Source organism: Rhinolophus sinicus, chromosome 2, assembly GCF_057876585.1.
Source record: "Rhinolophus sinicus isolate RSI-liver-muscle chromosome 2, RSI-T2T, whole genome shotgun sequence".
Classification (NCBI taxonomy): Eukaryota; Metazoa; Chordata; class Mammalia; order Chiroptera; family Rhinolophidae; genus Rhinolophus; species Rhinolophus sinicus.
Window position 1 is genome coordinate 140,021,464 of NC_142502.1, and position 19,803 is coordinate 140,041,266.

At 46.1% G+C, this 19,803-nt stretch overlaps 1 protein-coding gene across 4 annotated transcripts in view; it reads left to right on the plus strand.

Moving 5' to 3' along the window:
- The window catches only part of ADD2 (adducin 2), a 99,309-nt gene that overhangs the window by 61,094 nt on the left and 18,412 nt on the right, over nucleotides 1-19,803 (plus strand). For all 4 annotated transcript variants that reach the window (XM_088796097.1, XM_088796099.1, XM_088796098.1 and 1 more), the window contains 7 exons: nucleotides 3,772-3,923; nucleotides 4,353-4,433; nucleotides 5,909-6,058; nucleotides 7,450-7,593; nucleotides 9,533-9,631; nucleotides 14,066-14,242; nucleotides 19,465-19,722. In XM_088796097.1, the coding sequence (XP_088652223.1) occupies nucleotides 3,772-3,923; nucleotides 4,353-4,433; nucleotides 5,909-6,058; nucleotides 7,450-7,593; nucleotides 9,533-9,631; nucleotides 14,066-14,242; nucleotides 19,465-19,722 (1,061 nt within the window). The remainder of the gene's footprint in view (nucleotides 1-3,771; nucleotides 3,924-4,352; nucleotides 4,434-5,908; nucleotides 6,059-7,449; nucleotides 7,594-9,532; nucleotides 9,632-14,065; nucleotides 14,243-19,464; nucleotides 19,723-19,803) is intronic.

Sequence of the window (19,803 nt, forward strand, 5' to 3'; positions counted from 1 at the left end):
GTTTGGTCTTATCTCGTGAATTTTGACCTAGTATTTCCTTTATTGCTAATTTCTAGATAGGAGGTCACTATTTTGATTTTATTTTTATTCTAAGAGCTATATGGGAGTGTATTTTCTCATTTTCAAATGGTTGAGTTTGTATTCTTTTAAAGATTTGTTGGTAATGTTTAATTTTATTACATATGTTTAGAAAATGTGACCTATATAATGTTTATGTTCAGGACTTATTGAGATTTTCTTTGTGGCCTAGTAATATCATTTAAAAGTGATATATGGGTATAGACTATTTCTAGGGTATAGTATTTAATTTATATCTTCACTTATTGTTTCTGATTTTGTCAAAAGTTAGAGTTGTGTTGTCTTCTGCTGTATTTGACTTCTGTTCAGTTCTCTTTGCATTTCTGATCGCTGTTGCTTTGTATATCTTGGTGAGATGTCATTCAGAGCATAAGTGTTCTTTTTCGCTATACCTTTAACCATATAAAATGACCTACAAAACGGCTCTCTTTATCCAAAAGAATATTGTTTTCCTTGACTTCTACTTTGATAATAATATTACGACCTCTGTTTAATTTTTGTTTACAATTGCCTGGCATACTTTTGATAATTCTTTTATTTTTACCTGGTTATATCACTTTACTGTAGTGTTTGTTTTGTGCAAACCTCCTATAGCATTGTTTTTTGGCATCTATTGCTATATTAGAGAAATCTGAAACAACCTATTTTTTGTTCTATTGCCATTAACCAGATATTTTTTAGATATTTGTGGATTCTTCTCCTTATATTTCAGAAATGTTGCCAGGCAGCATGTAATTGTAGGCTTTTTCTTTTTATAGACAGTGCCCCTCTGCCCCAGAAGGCAGTAAATCCGTATAATTTATATACATAGTTCTGTTTTTCAGTCCAGAAATGTTTTCTGTCAGATTAATACTGATTATCTGTATGCTAGTTGTCTGGTCTTTGTCTCCCGTATCTATCATGTTCTCTCTCACCGTTTTCATGTCTCTGTCTGTATACTCTTCCTTTTGAAAGAGAAATAGGTCTGACCAGGATTCCCATTGCCTCAGTTACCAGCATCATCCCGAAGACAGTCGGATGACTGGAAATCTGATCAGTGCACATCCAGGGTATCTGAGTGAGGGAATGTGGAGAGGGAAAGTCAAAGTGTCATGCATTCAAGCCCAGAGAGGTTTGTCTTTGTCCAGCTCCATTTGCCTTAGAATCTGTTGTTTTGTTTTGTTTGTTTGCAAGAGTGTGTCTTTCAGTCTTAGCTTTTGAGGGGCTTGGTGAGTTTTCATCTTTTTCTGTTTTCTGAAGTCATGTGAGTAAAGAAATGGCTTAGATCTGAGTCATAAGCCTAGCTCAGCCATCCTAACTTTTGTGAGGCTGGTCAGAATAAGCATTCTTTCTATTAAGACCTTTAGAACAACTCTCGTGCACTGTTGGTAGGATTTTAAATTGGTGCAACTGCTATGGAAAACAGTATGGAGGTTCCTCAAAAAATTTAAAATGGAACTACCTTATGACCCAGCAATTCCACTTTTGAGTATTTATCTGAAGAAATCCAAAACACTAATTCGAAAAGATATCTGCACCCTTAGGTTCACTGCAGCTTTACAATAGCCAAGATGTGGAAGCAACCTCGGTGCCCATTAATAGGTGATTGGATAAAAAAGATATGGTACATACAATGGAATATTACTCAGCCATTAGAAAGAATAAAATCTTACCATTTTTGACAACATGGGTGGACCGAGAGGGTATTATGCTAAGTGAATTAAGTCAGACTGAGAAAGACAAATACCATATGATCTCACTTATATGTGGAATCTAAAGAACAAAATAAATGAACAAATAAAACAGAAATAGACTCATGGATAAAGAGAATAAATTGATGGTTTCCAGATGGGGGGGTGTTGGGGTGAAAATGCTGAAGGGATTAAGAAATACAAATCGGCAGGTTCAAAATACTCAAGTAGATGTAAAGTTCAACATAGAGAATATAGTCAATAATGTTGTAGTAACTTTGTATAGTGCCAGGTGGGTACTAGACTGATTGAGGGATCACTTCATAACCTATATAAATGTCTAACCACTATGCCGTACACCTGAAACTAAAATAAAAAATATTGAATGTCAACTGTAATTGAAACATTAAAAAAAAAAAAAGACCTTGAGAGCAGAGGATGGAGACTCCTATGGAGCCCTCGGTTCTCTTCTCCTGCCCTCAGGCCTGTGGGTGGAGTAATACTCGCTGAGTCAGGGAGGGGAACTCTGCTACAGGACCCAGAGGATGTGATGGGGCGTTTTCAGTCCTATTCTGGCCTCCTGGTCATCACTGGGACTCTACAGTTATTTGTAAGAGAAGGATTCAAAGAACTCTGGGTCTGAAGTCCCAACAACAGCCCACCTGCCTGGCTTTGCCTGGGGCCGTATGGTTTTGATATGACTCCCTTCTTGCTGCCTGGGGTGAAACAAAGAGGTAATTTCTCGTCTGGGGGAAGCACAGAGAGGAGGAGGGAGCCCACACTGATCCATTTGAATTAGAAACTTGATTTTGGAGTGTCCTTGTTGCTCTTCTTGCCACTTGAGTGGGTCAACTATGTTTACTGGACACATGCCCCAGTGGTGTACCATTCTGGTGGGCACAGGCCCTTTGGGCGCATTTTCCTGACATGGGGTGTTCGAGGCTTGCTCTGCTTGCTTTGTGTAGGGCCAACAGCACCCAGCCCACCCTCACATTCACAGACCATCTTATTATTTCAACTAATGGCAAACCTGGTCCAGGGCATACATCACATTGTGTAGTAACAAGGTTTGTAGAGATGGCGGAAGCTTCCCAAGAGCATTTTAATCCATTAAAGTTAATAATAGGATGCTGGGAGAAGCAGCATCAGGAGGCTTCCAGCCAGACATCATTTTAAGCCGGAACCTTTTCCTATTGATTCTCTTATTGGTTCCTAGACACTGACTAATCAGAGTTCTGGGGCTCAGATGCCCTCTTCTGCCTTCCTGAGGTTTGCAGGCAGCAGTCATCATGGTTAACGGGACAGACAGGACGTCAACTCCTAGACCCTTTGGATGCCCTGAGGACAAGACTACCAAACCTCTACGTCCATTTGGAAATCCCTTCCACAGTCCCCTAAATTCCCAGAAAGAAACTGTAAAGAACCAAGGGACTCACATCCAGAGGGGAGCAAATGTAGCCTGCCTGAGGCCTGCAGCCCTTCAGCCAATCACAGCCACAGTGACTTCTGGAAGTTTATCACTTGTTAAAAAAAATTGAGGAATTTACTTCCAAGCTGACTTGGCATTCTATTTGCTCTGTTTCCAAATCTGAGAAAAATGACATGGTATAGTTACAACAATATAATTGCAGTTCTAAGGATTAGTAACTTCTTCATAAAAACTGATGAACTATACAAATATTTCCACTCGAAAAGAAACTTATTTTTATTCTTGCTTTTATTGAAATTCCACCGTTAGGATTTATGGTAAGCCTGGCCTTTTGAGAACCCTTCATTCCATGGCCTTGAGTCTTGCCATGATTTTTGACCAAAAGCAATGCTATTCTTACCCAAATAAGCAGAGGACTTTATTGGGCACAACTATCCATCTGTGGATTTTCTCTCCTTGGGTAAATGTCAGAGTGTTGAATTCCCTGCTCGTGAAAGTCTCTCATGCAGTTGTAGGGCTAGGCCAAGGACGTGGGGGGCAGGCAGGAGCCCCTGACCCTAAGAGCGGCGCTGTCCCTGCCCTGTGCCCTTGCAGACTTCTCCATGATGACGCCCATCAATGACCTTCACACGGCTGACTCCTTGAACCTGGCCAAGGGGGAGCGGCTGATGCGGTGCAAGATGAGCAGTGTGTACCGACTCCTGGACCTCTACGGCTGGGCCCAGCTGAGCGACACCTATGTCACGGTGAGGAGAGCGTCTGGGACTAGGGGGGACACTCACTGTGTGTGGCCCCCACAAAACCCAAAGGGAGAACTCCTGATTGTTGGCATAGCCATGAGACTGCTCATGCCCTTTGGCCAAAATGCACTGCGCCCTTCCAAGGTTTATAACCACTGTGGTCACCCGCCCAGGGGACACTTCTCTGGATGAGGATCGGGGAACTCTTGGATCCTACTTCTAGGACTACCCTTGACCATCGAGTGATTCCTCTTGCAGCTCCATTTCCCCAGTTCCACATAAAAGCCAAGTCCTCTTCATTGCTCTTGGGTTAGGATGGGGGGGAGATAAGGGTTCTTGAGAGGAAGATTTGGGTGCAATGGATTCAGGGGAAGAGGAGATTCAAGCAATGATCTCTTCCCTTCTTGCCACTGAGAACATGTGTCTTTCCTCCAGCTGAGAGTCAGCAAGGAGCAGGATCACTTCCTGATTAGCCCTAAGGGAGTTTCTTGCAGCGAAGTCACTGCATCCAGTCTGGTGAGTACAGTCCAGCATCTCACTACCCATTCCCCATTGAAATGACAGCACCCCCTCTGCTCCTACAATGATAGATCATCTCCAGATTATCCACTGCTGTCCTGTCGCTGGTGGAGCTCCAAATCGGGTAGGGCAGAAAATACACATGGGCACCAAAACAAACTGAGTCCCCAGAGCATGATGTGACCACAAAACCCCATGTGAGGTGCAGTAGGAGGGAGGAGGGAGAGATGGGCCTGGTCCTCTGAGTCTGGGATTTACCACAAAGGCTGGGAGTGGGAAGGCCTTTCTGAATGGGGAATACATTAGATGAAAGCCAGTGCTTTGTCCCAAAGCAATGCAAGACTTGTCTCATGGTGGTGCCATTAGAAACAGCTTCTGGGACTGCTTTCAGTCCTCCTGCACCTCTTAGGTGTGGTCAGGAGAAAATTCCAGAAGTTGGTTGCAATCGAGGACGATGTCTAGGTGGGAGGAGGAAAGACAGTAGGAAGGGCTGTCTTAGAAGCAGAAGAGGCCCAATGTTCCTTAGATTTGTGGGTCGCAGCTGTTGTGCCATGAGCCTGGGAGAGGAGGCTACCACCTCGGGGCCTCTGCCAGGCTTGAGACACGTATGTTGAGTCCAGGTACTCAGAAGAACGGGCTGACAAAGCCACAGAACATCAGGGCAGGGCAGGACCTCCAGGGCTGTTAAGGCCACTTTGCAGGCAGGAGAAGGCACTGGTGCCCAGTGAGGGTACATAACTTACACAGGGCCACCCAAGGAGATCATGGCAGAGTAAGGCTGGGACCACAGACACAAAGACTGCACAGGCTCTGTCTCTAAGGCATTCATGGTCGGGTGGGGGGAGCAGGGGAGGCAATCAGTGATGAAACTCAAACCGAAGAGTGCTCTGATAGAGATGAAGGAAGCTTGGGGCGCCTAGGGCACGGGCACGGAACTCAGTAGGAGGTGGAGGGAGCAAAGGAGGAGCTCCTAGATTGAAATGGTGATGAAAGAGTGGAATCCTCAGGAGCCCACAGGATAAACAGACTTAGACCAGGGCAGCAGGGAAAGACTGGGCAGAGGTAACCAGGGGTCGCCACTTTGAAGTCATGTTCATTCTGTAAAATTCACTTAAAATATAATTTCGTAAGAGGGGATTTGTTGAACATCTTACTGATGCTTCTGCTTAAACAAATGGCGTCAATAGCATCCCTTCCCCACACGAGTCTCTCCCTTTCTTTGTACCATCTTGTCTGCCTGGGCCTTCTGGAGTGAGGGTGATGGGCAATGTGTGGAACTGCCCTGTGTACTGCTTTCAGGATATCATGGTGCTATAGTTTAAAAGGCCAAAGCTGTCGTGATTTTTAGAAACTAAAATCTAGCTTCTTGTCAATAAGTTAGGCTAATGACCAGCTGCAGGGAGATCTCACCCTGGGCTCCAGGGGGCATGTTCGATAAGAGGGTCGTAAGTCTGTTTTCTTCCCTGTCCCAGATCAAGGTGAATATCCTGGGAGAGGTGGTAGAAAAGGGCAGCAGCTGCTTCCCAGTGGACACCACAGGCTTCTGTCTGCACTCGGCCATCTACGCAGCCAGACCTGACGTGCGCTGTATCATCCACCTGCACACACCGGCCACAGCAGCGGTGAGTGTCAGCTCTTCTGCCAGTATTTGACTCCCTGAGGCCAGCAGCAGACCCATGCTACCCTCTTCTCTGAGATTCTACCTGAGGAAAGACATAAGACTCCCAAGCTAGTGACAATCTCATTGTTTGAACAGTTCTGGAAAGATTTCCTGGAACTCATACCAAAGTGAAGAGAAGGAACCCCCACAGTGGGGACCCTAATCCTGTCCATTTTTCTAACTATGGAAGTCTTGGTTTGGGGAGATAAGGTAAAGATGTGTGATGTCCACCCAACTGCATCCCCCACCCTGCCACATACACAAACTGGCATCACTTACCCACATGACAGCACCTCTTGAGTTTCTCTATTCAGGTCAGTTGTATTGGATCGAAGGCTGGTTCCTTCTCCCCCCTGCCCCCCAACCCAGGCTCTGGTGGGAGAGAGCTTGATAGAAGATGTTGGGAACCTGGACTTGCCCACTTTTCATGGCTCAGGGTGGGCTGAGAGCTGGGGACAGGAACATGGAAAACTGGGAGACAGTAGAAGGAAGCCTCCCCCTCTTCAAAGAGCAGAGTGTCCCCTTAGGGTCTCTGGTGATTTCTCCTTGGATGCCTAAGACACGGCAACGTCACTTAGAAAGACAGCGGACAACCAGTTCTGGTTGTCTCAACCTTTACCCCATCTTCCTGACTCTCCAGGCCACACACCTATAGGGGCAGAGCAGACTTGCCACTGGGCTGTGGTTTTCTCAGTGAAGCACACTGGTTATGAGCACGGACTCAGACTTTCCAGAATTTGGACCAAGACTGGATGACATATTTGTGCCAAGTGTGCAGAGCCTGGTCTTACTCATGGGGCAAAATGAATGAAGGCTCTCCTAAACCTTTCCACACTTCTTGATTATAATAAAAGGCAGGGCATGGTGTGTAGGGTTTCCAACAGGGTTCTAACCCCATCCCGTGGCACTCTTATTGCCCTGCTACTAATAAAATGGGGCTTCACAATGGGCCTCCCTGTTGGCGAGAAGTTGTGGATGTTTCTGCACTAACCTCAAGGCTGAGGGTCTCCATAAACCCACCCTAGGGGACCTTGGACCCTGATTCACCCCAGCCTGGTGCCAAATCCACCACCCTCTGCCTCTTCCCAGAGTCCTAGGACAAGAGCAAAGAAGGGGGTAGGAAGAAGCCATAGCTTTCTCAAGATCATTCTTTGCAGCAATTTTAAAAGGTGATATGGCTGCTGTGAAAACTGATGGAAAGACATTAGAGGCAGCAGCCAGGAAGGAAGACCCGAGAGGAGAGTCAAAGGGTAGTGCATTTCTCATGTCCCCAGCCTAGAACTTGACTGTGCCACTCTGAGGAAAGGGGCGGGGGGAGCTGCAGGTGCTAACCATTCCATCGTCTCCCTAAAGGTGTCAGCCATGAAGTGGGGCCTCCTGCCTGTCTCTCACAACGCCCTGCTGGTGGGGGACATGGCCTATTACAACTTCAATGGTGAAATGGAGCAGGAAGTGGATCGGATCAATCTGCAGAAGTGCCTTGGACCCACCTGCAAGGTTTGGCTCAGCTGTTCTGGGAAGATGCTTCAGGGTGGGACTGTCAAAGCCGACATCACAAGTGACACATGTTTACTGGATGATGTTTAGAAATTGTACCTAAACAAAAAAGTGAAACAAAATTCGATCGCACTATCCAGAGATTTTGGTACACACCCCAAATATATTCACATATATTTACAAAACTAGGATCATAAAATATATTCTCCTTTTCCCCCTTAGCAATATATAGTAAACACTCTTGTGTGTTATTAAATATTTTCCATACCACTATTTTAAATTATTGAATCATATCTCATTGTATGAATGGCTGTGCTGCCATTTACCTGTACAGTCCTCGATGGTTGGACATTGGAAGGTTTTTTTGTCCCCTGAATTTTCTGTTAATATGCGTATCAACAACACTGTGATGGAAATACTTTCAGCTAAACCTTTGTGTATGCTTGAGACAATTTCCTTAGGATAAATTCTTAAGGTTGCACATTTTAAAATTCTTACTTCATATTGCTAAATTGCCCTCTCCTCCCTGCTATGTCGAGTATATGAGAATGCCATTTTCCGGCGGTCTCCCCAAACTTCAGTGTTATCACTTTTCTTTTCTAACTCGATAGAGAAAAACAAAAATCTCCTCATTGTTTGGTTTACATCTAAAGAACACAATCTTATAACAGCACATCGTTAGGGGTGATTAGCTTAGAAAGGGAAGGTTCAGAGCCGAGCCTGGGTTGCTGGGCTCCTGTTCTCAACAGGCTCTCACTGCCTGAGTCATTTCCCATCGGGAAGTCCCTGTCTTTCTGTCTCTGACACAGAGGCGAAATCCCTGCCACTTTCTCCTGACATTCTCTAAAGCCTCAAGAGCAGGGCCCGCGGAGGGATGAGTTGTTCACATCTATGCACTGCCATAAGAATTTGAAAGATGGGGCATTTGTTTCTACAAAATCTTTTGTGGGCCAGGGTCCTTGTCTCTTTCCAGTTTTCTGGTACTTGAGAGGAAAAACCTCCAACTGATTTCAGCAAGAGAGGACGTGCTGAGTAGGCCTCAGCCCAGGTCTGCAGAGACAGATCCAATGTGTGGATCTATGTCCCAGCTCCCAGGTGGGCGTCCGCTAGTTGCAGAGAGTTCTTGAGGATAAAACCAACCAAGAGGAATTTCTGGCACCTGGACCTTGGGGAGTCAGGCTCTTGATATAAATTCATTTTTGGGTTCCCCCCCTTTTTATCTGCCTGGCTGAATCAGAAACGTTACACCAATGGCAAGAACACCTGGATTCTAGTTCCCATTCTGCCCCTAAATAGCTGGGAGACTTTCAATTTCTTTACTCTTCTATTTCCTCTACTGTAAAACCAGTGAGTTAGATTGGAAGGTCACTACGGCCCCTTTCATAGAACCTTAGCATCTTAGAGCTGCCAGGGCCTCACTGAGTTTATAGAGAGGAAAACCGAGGTCCAGAGAGATCACGTGACTGGCCATCTGGGTCTCAGGTTTTCCACTTGTTTCTGCAGAGCCACCCCTCAGAGACACACCGCTCAGGTTTTGACTCCCAGGCCAACTAACTCACAGAGGCAAGAGGTTGCTTTTGAGGTGGGACCTCATAGTTCATGTACCTTAAGGTAATTTCATGTACCTTAACACAAACACCAGTGTTTCAGACTTCTAAAGCTCTCCAAGGCCTAAAACCCCAGGCATTGTCCAAAGAAATCCACCAAGCTATTTAGTCTTATTCTTAAAAAGCATCTTCTGTTTCTTAGGGTGGGTGCTTAGGGTGAAAATCACATTTGGGGTAGCATTGGGGTATTTGTGTAGGGAGAATGAACAAGGAGTTGGGGGGGAGACTCAGGATTAGATATGGAAATTGATCTGAATAAAATGAAAATCTCTCCCCCTTAGACTAAAAGTTAGAAGGCTTAAAGTTTTAACTTGCCATTTGCTCCTCTGCAGATCCTGGTGCTAAGAAACCATGGCGTGGTTGCCCTGGGTGACACCGTGGAGGAGGCGTTTTATAAGATCTTCCACCTGCAGGCTGCCTGTGAGATACAGGTAAGCAAGTTCCTCTGGGGCGTGGCTCTGACAGAGGCCTGTGGGCCAAGGCCGTGGCCCCATTGGCTCTGATTTAGGGAGACCTGTGAACGTAGCCACATAAAAGCCTTGACCTATTTCTCTGCCTTGGCACCGTCCTATCCATCTAAAGTTTCACATTTAGAATCTGTTCCGTAGCTTTGAAAAATGTATCGTCCTGGTCTAACAACCAACACCCAACTCTTGGGGGTCAATGCCCAGAATGGGGAGCTGCCTACGCTCAGAATTAGACAGCAGGAGAAGCCATCATAGGGCAGAGAAGAGATTCTACCATGCTCATTTATTGTCTGGGGTATACCTATTACATCTGGTTATACCCAGCAGACACCACACAGGTAAGTTTTCCTTCTTTTCTTTTTTTTGGGGGTGGTGGTGTGTGGGTAGTTTGCAAAAACCATGAACACGGTCAAGTCCAGAAAGAGAAGTAGAGGCCAAGTCTGGAGCACCAGGGAGCCCCAAGGTGACGTGCAGGGAGCCCATCATGAAGTCCTAACCAGTAAGAGACGGCGTGGAGGGAGCGTCAGTGGTCATGGGGAACCTTAGAGGAGTTGGTGAAGAAGCAACAGGAAAACAGACACAAATCCTGTAGCTTTCTCAGAGAACAAGGTGGTGCTGGATAAGCCAAGCACTTGCTCCTTTCAGTGTGGCAAGACATCAGGGGTGAGTAGGGGGCCTTGCACAGCTGACTGGGCTCCATCCTTCCCTGCTCTGGGCTGTGTGCCTTGGGTCGGGGACTCGCTCTCCACGAATCCCCCATTTTCTCAGCTGCAGATGTGGGGCCTGTAGAGTCCGTGTGAGGACAGGGAATTTCAGACAAGGACAGGTATAGCTGATGGTATTTTGGGGACTCAATTGACAGAAGCGGAGTCTCACTGCTCCAGAATGAGTCAGCTCTGAGCGGGGCCCTTTCGGTGTCCAGTCTGCCCTCTCCTGACTGGTCTTGGCATAGCAGTGCCCCAGGAAGGCCTGCCTTTCTCTTGGCAGTTAGAGGAAGACCGGGATTGTGCTGGAAGAATTACTAGTGGAACCTCTACAAGTGGTACATCTCTCAATGGTTTTTAAAGAAATATGGTGAGGGGAATATTGTTAAGACAGTGATGAAGAGGTGTTAGAGGAAGTGATATGAGACTGCCTCCCCCCTCCCAATCCCCATCCCCCAAGAAAACCCCACAGAAAACAACAGCAGTAGTCGGAACAGGAGAGTGAGGAGAAGGTACAGTAGGACCAAGGTGGTGCCTTTCTGATGTGGGGCCTCCCTGCCCTCAACCAGCGATGCTGGCTTTGAGCTCTGACCCATGACTGGTGTTAGAGCCTGGCAGGGCCTCTGATATTCCCACTTTCCCTTCCCCACATCTGAGCTCTTAAGAGTCATCCATCTTCCTTCTGAAGAAGAGGCTCCCATGAGAAAATAGTTCTTATCTCTTTGCAAAGACAGCACCGCCCTAAAAATGAGTGGAGAGAGATGCCCACGTCCCCCTCATTGTGAAATGAGTCTCTCCTGGGCTCTAGACCTTCAGGAATGGCCACTGTGCACTTTAACCAACTGCGGAGACGGGATGGCAGAGCTGACAGCCCACCAGCTACTTCTCTTGGCCCTACCCGCCGTCACTTTCTTTCAGTCAGGACTGGTTTGATGTGACCTTATTAAAGTGCATCAGACAATGGAGGCAGATGATCCTCAGAAAAGCTCCAGTGGCTTCTTCCAGCTGGTGGAGCAGTGAGGCTTCTAGAGGGAGAAATGAAGCTGGAATGTGTGGGAGAAAACCTGGCAAGATTAGACCAGAGGTGTGGGTGGTTTAAGGCATGGAAGATCCCAGGTACCCGCAGTCTGCAGATGCTGTTGCGATTGCAGCATCCGGTGGGGTCATTTCTGGTTGCATGGCCAGCATTGAAGTTCTCTTTCTGGAAGCTGTGGATCTAGTTTTCTCCTGCAAACAAGCAAGTGTGACTGTGGTTCAAGACTAAGAGACTATTTTCATCTCATGGGACAGTGTCCTCTTTGCTCCCCTCAGTTTGGGGTTCCAGGAAATTGGGTCATCCCCAGCTGAGAGAGGCAGCTCCCTGCTCTGCTTAAAGGCAGATGGGAGGAAGCTCAGGCAGTTCCCCATCTGCTACCCATCACCATGGAAACTGATGGGGGACGAGGGAGGTGGGAGGAAGCAGCTCTTGCAAGGATGTGGGCAATTCTTTCCTCCTCCGTGAGTGACCAGTCCCAGAGGATATTGCTTCTCATCCTTTCATGGTAAAAACTGATAATTTATGTGTCATAAACATTTATATGGCACTCTATATGCACCAGGTGCTATTCTAAGTGTTATTACCTTCAATAATCCTCATGAGGTAGGTACTACTATTTTCATTTTACAGATGAGAATAACTGAGAAATCACTGCCCAAAGTCACACAACGAGTAAATGGCAGAGCCAGGATTCTAGTGGCAGCCTGGAAACTGAGTCTGTGTTCTTAAATGCTGCCTTGCATTGTACTGCTTATCAGGATAGCAAGGGTTTGTGGGAAAGGTCGGCTGACAGCCCAGGACCCTCCTCCAGGCAGCTGGCACATCAAGTCAGGGTTTTAGGTCCCAGGCTAAAGCCCTGCCTTGGTGAGATGGAGGTCCAGGATGAACGAGGTAAATTGATCAGCCAGGTGGAATTCACTACCACTCAGGGTCCACGTTATGGGCTCAGCCTCAGTGCTGGGACTTCAGAATTAAACATGACAGCAGAGGGCAGAACTAGGACCAGTAGGTTTCAGTTCACTGTAATCTATATCAACTCACTGTGACCCTTTGACATCAGGACAACACTACAGTTGGCTGCCTCCCCACTCATAGGGCCGATCACCTTCTGGGGATCTCAGACAAGGACTCTTACTGTTGGTGGGAGGATAAAATAAATGACCCCTAAGGTCTCTCTCTTTGCCAAGGTGTGGACTCATTTTTTAAGTTAAAAATGGAGCCTTCCGTTGGACATATATCTTGGATGAAGAAAGCGTGGAAAACGAGTGTTCTAGCTTCCTCCTTTTCACAGGGTGATGGGGTCACCTTGGGAAGGTGGCCTGGCTGACCTCCAAGAAGTCTCTTAGGGGTCGTTTGTCACACTGGTGAATTTAACACACCCCAGGGTGTGTCCCAGATCCTCATGGGATAGTAGGACTTGTTTGTCAGCAAGCTAAATTGCATCCTTTCATTTTCAGTAAAATGAAACAAAAACAAAAAACTGTCATAAAAATTAAAACATTAAAAATTTATATAATCAGAGTAGTTCTCCCATAACAGGCTTACATGAGATAATCAAATATTAATCAGAATGCTAGTGTATGGATGCACAGTACAAAACTCCTTACTCAGATTCTTTCTGTAGTTGAGCTTGCCGAGGAAACCAAATCACAACTAATTGTATCTGAGTGGACAAAAAGGGAGTAAATACAATATACTGTTAGATGAGCATGGAATTAGAAAACGGAATTAGAGTGATGAATGCTTTTTAGGATCATTCTAAAGTAGCCTGCTGTGTACACAGACCTCTTGCCCTAATACTCAAAGTCCATTGCCTACAACCACCTGTATTGTCCCCTCCCCTGGGAGCCTTGACAATGGGACAAACACTCTAAGTCCATTGGCGAAAGCTGCCTCACCCTACACAGTGCCTGGCTGTGCGTTATCAGCATTTCATCTGTCTCCTGGGATTCTTGACTAACCCCATCATGGAGGATGCTTTCTTACTTCAGACCTGTTAATTCAGTCTATGAGCCTAGCTCATATTTCACTGGCTTAGAAGCGAGCCTATGTTTTTCAAGTGACTTTAAGATAAAAAAGGGGAGATATTCCAAACATACAGAAAAATGCAGAGACTAATAGTGTACACCTGCTACCCACCTCTCAGACTTAACAAATATCCACAGCCTTCTTGCTTCAGATCTTTCCCTCTTGAAAAAATAAAATATTATAGACAAGACTTGAAATCCCCTTTAGAGCCCTTTCTGACCCCATCCTCCCACCCTCCCAGAAATAATCACAATTTGAAGTTGGTCTGTATCCCAGGTACCTTTCCAGTCCTCTGTATTGTTTTATTCTTAAGGTTTAACACTTGCCATTTCCTTCTCTATAGCTTCTAAGGGCTGACATTAAGAAAGAAACTGCTAATACCTCTTTCTCTGGAAATGGGTGCATGCCCAACAACTTTGGGGTGGCTTTTCCTCTGGGAGGAAAAAGTCAAATACAGCTCAGTGTTCCAGCCATTTCTGTTTCTAATCTTCCCTGATCCCTACTCTCTGTTACACATATGAGTATAGTAAGTATACAGGTATGTGCGCGCGAGCGAGCGCACACACACACACACACACACACACACACACACACACACACGAGCTGAGGGCTTTCTGCTCTTCACCACAGGTGTCTGCTCTGTCCAGCGCTGGGGGAGTAGAAAACCTTATCCTCTTGGAGCAGGAGAAGCACCGACCCCACGAAGTGGGCTCCGTGCAGTGGGCGGGGAGTACCTTTGGACCCATGCAGAAGAGCCGGCTGGGGGAGCACGAGTTTGAGGCCCTCATGAGGATGCTGGACAATCTGGTGAGTCTCCTGCCTTTTCCCTTCCAGGCCGCTCCACTGAGGCTTAGCCCCAGAACCAGCCAGTACAAAGCACTAGGTGGGCATCAGAATTGCCAGCATCACAGTTATGTTGATTGGCAACTTGACTTAGAATTTGTGGTCATTCTAATAGTAGTTGAGATGGCCTTTGCTACCCGCATCACAGGCTGCGGTGTCATCATCCCTACAGACTGCTCCTTAGAGAAGGGGTAAGAAGATGTGCGTTGGTAAAAGTAGTGATCCAGTAAAAATAAGAACCACAGAGCTTCTCCTAGAAGGCGACTTGTTCACTCTTTTGTAGTTAGTTCTGCCTCTCTTATGTCTTTAATGCAGAAAACACATAATGTCACAAATTTCTTATTCCTGGTGAGCAGCATTATATCCTATTGTAATGATTGAATCAATTATTACAGGAGTTAACTGGGATGCGTCTAGGAGTGAGATTTAAAGGATACAAAGGAATTTTAAGACATTCTTTCTCCTAGGGGCTAACAGTTTAGTTGCTGACATGATATGTAAACAGAAGACAATTCAAGAACAAGAGGAAATCTTATACCATGCATGAGGAGCTAATTGCAGGAAGAGACTCTAATTTCTTAGATTGCGCAGAGTAGTGAAAGATGAAACCTATCTTTGTAACACTTTTATATCTGATTTATTTCGTCCCCCCCCCACCCACGCTATTATCTTGAACCCTCTTTATTGTGCCTAGGTCAATGAAATAATTAATACTTTCCTCTTTGCCTCTAGTTCCTAATTATTTCTGCCTTATTACCAGGCTGACCATGAGGGTATCTTTAAAATGATGAAAGGTACAATCCACAATGAAAACACAGCTCCCATTAGCATTTGTGTGCTGAGTACTCTATGCTGAAATAAAACACCAGAAGCAGATGGTTTCATACAGGAATTATTTCAATTCTTTAAGAAACAGACAATTCTTATGCTATTTAATCTTTCACAGAAGAGTGAAAAGACACTAAACCGTAACAATTATAACAGTCAGGCCAATTTTACTTTGAGTTGATGAAAAATGCGGCATGAGAACCAGCAAATAGTATCCAGCATAACATTAGATTAAGATACAATAACCAAATGTAGGTTCATTCCTAGTATTCAAGGATGGTTTAATATTATAAGTCTTTTAAATATATTTCATGGTATTAATGAGTCTAAAGATAAAAAACTTTCAGTCATTTTAATAAATATCAAATTTAATATCAATTTATAAAAATAATAGCAGTTATGTAGGACAGGATACTTATTTAACATGGTTAAAGTGATTTTTCTCAAAACATGAGCCAATATCATGCGAAACCACTAGAAGTATTTCCATTACATTTTACACTCAATCTTAGCCAAAAAGGTGAGAAATGATCTGTTTTGTTTGAAACAAAACAATGATTCCTGCTCTCAGCTCTATTATTTAACATTGTTCTGGAATAGTATTGGAACTTAATCCAAAGCAGTGAGGCGTAAAAATAAGATGCATAAACATTGCAAAGGAAATGAAATTACTATTCCTTATAGATAGTATGGTTACATGCCTATAAAGTCTAAAAGTGTCAACTGAAAATATTAGAAATAATGAGTGCATTTTAAAGTGGTCACTTATGAAAATGTATCTTAACATATAATATTTAAAAATACAATAATGGGAGAAAATAATCCTATTTGCAAATGCAACAACATCATAAAAACGTAAGCAGAACCCATTCACAGAAAACTATAAAGCTTTACCAGCGGATATCAGAGAACTGAGGAGCTATAGTCTATTTTTAGTTAGAAAGCTTCCACAGGGTAAAGAGGTCACGCTTCCAAATTAATCAATCTCAATGTAATTCATTTAAAAGTGAGGGAAGTCATAAGAATTTAGCAAATTGTACATCCAGCTGAAATTCAGAACGGCTAGGAAAATCCTATAAAAAGAAGAGCACTTAGAAACCCCTGCTCCAACCACATGGTAAAACTTAATTAACTACACGGATGAGCACTAGTGAAGAATGGACAGGCAAATCAGTGTGACAGCTTAGAGAATCCAGAAATAGATCCCAAATATATGAGAATTTAACATAGGTCAAAGAGGCATCTTCTAAAGCAGTGGGGAAAAGATAGATTACTAGTCATTTGGAGAATAAAACTAAGGTGGATTGCTACCTCATTCCTTTCAACAAGATAAATTCCCTGATTTATCAAAAATTGAAACATAAACTCATATAGATATTAAAAACATAGGTTCATCTTTTTGAGGCTCTTGTGCTGGGCAGGACCTTATCTCACATGGCAGGAAAGTCTGAAATCGTGATGACAAATATTGACAGATAAGATGACATCAAAATTCAAAACTTGCATTTTTCTAAACCACTCCCCCCACCATAAACAAAGGTAAAAGACAAACTATGAGGGAAATATTTGTAACAGTCAAAATATTAATGTCCTTAATGTAAAAAGATTACAAGTCAATATGAAAAAGAAAAACATCTGTCATGCAGGGTCTCAGCTCCTGCTCCCCACATAAGAACGCAGGATATGGTGAGGCCAAAAAGGAACACCCATGGAGCCATAGGTAGGGGAGTCATGTGGCTAATGGCTAACTGATTACAGCTGACGGCCAACTAGTCACAGCTGATGGCCATCTACTACTCGAGCCAGCACCTTTCCATGTGACGCTGAGAGCCTGGAAACTGCACTCCCAGCTCTGTCCCCACCCCTCCAGGATCTCGCCTCACATTCTACGCGACAAGTGTCTTCCGCAAGGAGCCCTGTGCGAGGATCCTGGAGGTGAATGCAATATCCTGGACACAGCCAGGCTCTCTGGGCACAGCCAGGGTTTCTCAGGGCACCACCAGTCCTTCTGGGCACAGCCAGACTTCCTGGGCTTCTTAGGGTACCACCAGTCTCCCTGGACACAGCCAGGGTTTCTTAGGGTACCACCAGTCCTTCTGGGCACAGCCAGTCTTCCTGGGCACAGTGAGGGTTTCTAAGGGTACTGCCAGTCTTCCTGGGCACAGCCAGTCTTTCTGGGCATAGCTAGACTTCCTGGGCACAGCAAGGGTTTCTCAGGGTACCGCCAGTCTTTCTGGGCACAGCCAGGGTTCTCAGGGCACCACCAGTCTTTCTGGAACAATAATGGCTCACAGCCAAGGTGCTTACACAGGAAGCAAACATCCACGGGTTCCACTGCATGGTGGTACGTTCCCAAGCAAACAGTCAAACGGCCCATCAACTCAGGGATGGAAGGCAATTCCCCATAGTCCAGTCATTCGCCAGGGCTGTGTGCTGGCCCCACAAAGTGTGCCCTGTCCACAGGGCGAGGGCTCCAGGTCCTCCCCAACCTGGGGATGAGGGACGACCTTGACCTCACCCTCATCTCCCACCGAGGACTCAGCAAGCGTTGCCTCCTGGCACCACAAGTTCCGCATCTGGGCTGCCTCAGCAAACACTGCCCAGCCCACACGGCCTCAACGACCTTTGCTTTCTCCTGCCTATGCTGGTTGGAGAACCGTCCACGTCTTTCCACCCCTCCACAGGGGCCCAGCTCTCCAGCAGCTGCTCCTCCTGGTATTCATTCATATGCACAAACTGCTCCCCTGCCCTTCGGAGAGCTTTAGCTGGCACCGTACCCTGCTCACTGTGCCATGTGTCATGCAGGGTGTCATGTGGGGTCTCAGCTCCTGCTCCCCATACAAGAACGCAGGATATGGTGAGGCCAAAAAGGAACACCCACGGAGCCATAGGTAGGGGAGTCATACCACTATATTCTCTCTGGCGGCACTATACTCTCACTGGAGGCTGGATTCACACTGTCCGCAAACCGCCATCCACACTTGCCAGCCCAGCCACCATCTTCTTGCTAGCCCCCATTCTTTCTCTCTTCTCTGCTAGCGTAGCCACAGCAGTTATATTGTGGCCAATGGCTCACTGGTTACAGCTGACGGCCAACTAGCCACAGCTGATGGCCATGCAATCACAGTTGGCCATTTACTACCTGAGCCAGCACCTGTCTATGTGAGGCCGAGAGCCTGGAAACTACTTTCTGAGGCTCTGCCCCCACACAGGGTGTCATGTGGGGTCTCAGCTCCTGCTCCCCACATAAGAATGCAGGATATGGTGAGGTCAAAAAGGAACACCCACGGAGCCATAGATGGGGGAGTCATAACACTATAGTCTCACTGGCGGCTGGGTTGGAGACACAGGAAGCAGGAGCCACATTGTTTGCAACCTGCCGTCCACTTCTCTGCCAACCAACCGCACTTGCTAACTGCAAACCCTGCTTGCTAACTCAGCCACGGCAGTTATATCAGTGGCTAATGGCTAACTGGTTACAGCTGATGGCCAACTAGCCACAGTTGATGACCATTTACTACTTGAGCCAGCACCTTTCCAAGTGAGGCCAAGAGCCTGGAAACTGCACTCCTGGCTCTGTCCCCACAACATCTCAAGGGAAAAATGAACCGAGACCAAAAACAATTGACAAAGGAAGAGGTTCAAGTGGCCATTGAGTGTAACTAAAAACATCCAATTTTACTAGTAAAACAAACGAAATAAATCTAAACAGTTAGAGAAGACGGGCAGAGCTGAGAATGGCTCCACAGCTGCCAGGATTCCCGAGAATTTGTTCTCACTGAGCAGCAGTCAAGTTTTGCCCATGTGGGATGTGGTCTTACTTAGGAGACAGGGATGTTCTTGAGTCAGATTTTGGGGTTCTAAGAGGGAAATAGTTAAGAAGCCGCAGAGTTGAGGAAGGGAGGGCTGACTGATAAAATCCAGCAGGGAAGCTTTTAAAAATCCTGTCGCTCAGACCATACCACCATCCAATGAAATGGGTAGCTCTGAGGTATCAGCATTTTAAAGCTCCCACGTGGTTCCAGTGTGTAGCCAGGGTTGAGGACCATGGCATGAAAAGTTAGAGCTCTGTTTGGGTAAGGAGCTCTGTCTGGTCCACAAAGTTCTAGGGCTTTTCTCAGCCCTGGTCAGAGGGCTTGTTGGGGTAGAGGAACGGAGAGATGCAGGACCAAGCCAGGGAACAATTCTCAGATACACCAGAGGAGCAGCAAGGCCTCGGTTGTACTATGGAGAGTTAGGTTTAAGTTGAGTCATTCGATGGAAGGGGGTGAAGTTCATGGGTGGGTGTGGAGGTGGGCACGTAGGTGGGTACAGGCCATTTCCTCCCCAATAAATGGTTCTCTGTTTGTCCTTTATAGGGTTACAGAACAGGCTACACGTACCGCTACCCCTTTGTTCAAGAGAAAACCAAACACAAAAGCGAGGTGGAGATTCCGGCCACAGTCACAGCGTTTGTGTTTGAGGAGGACGGCGTCCCGGTGCCCGCCCTGCGGCAGCACGCCCAGAAGCAGCAAAAGGAGAAGACCCGCTGGCTCAACACGCCCAACACCTACCTGCGGGTCAACGTGGCTGACGAGGTCCAGAGGAGCATGGGCAGCCCCCGGCCCAAGACCACGGTAAGGCGGGCAGAGGGGGCTCCCGCTGGGGAAGGCCAGGGTGGGGGGAGAGTGCTTGGCTGTTTGTGGGTTAGGCAGCTT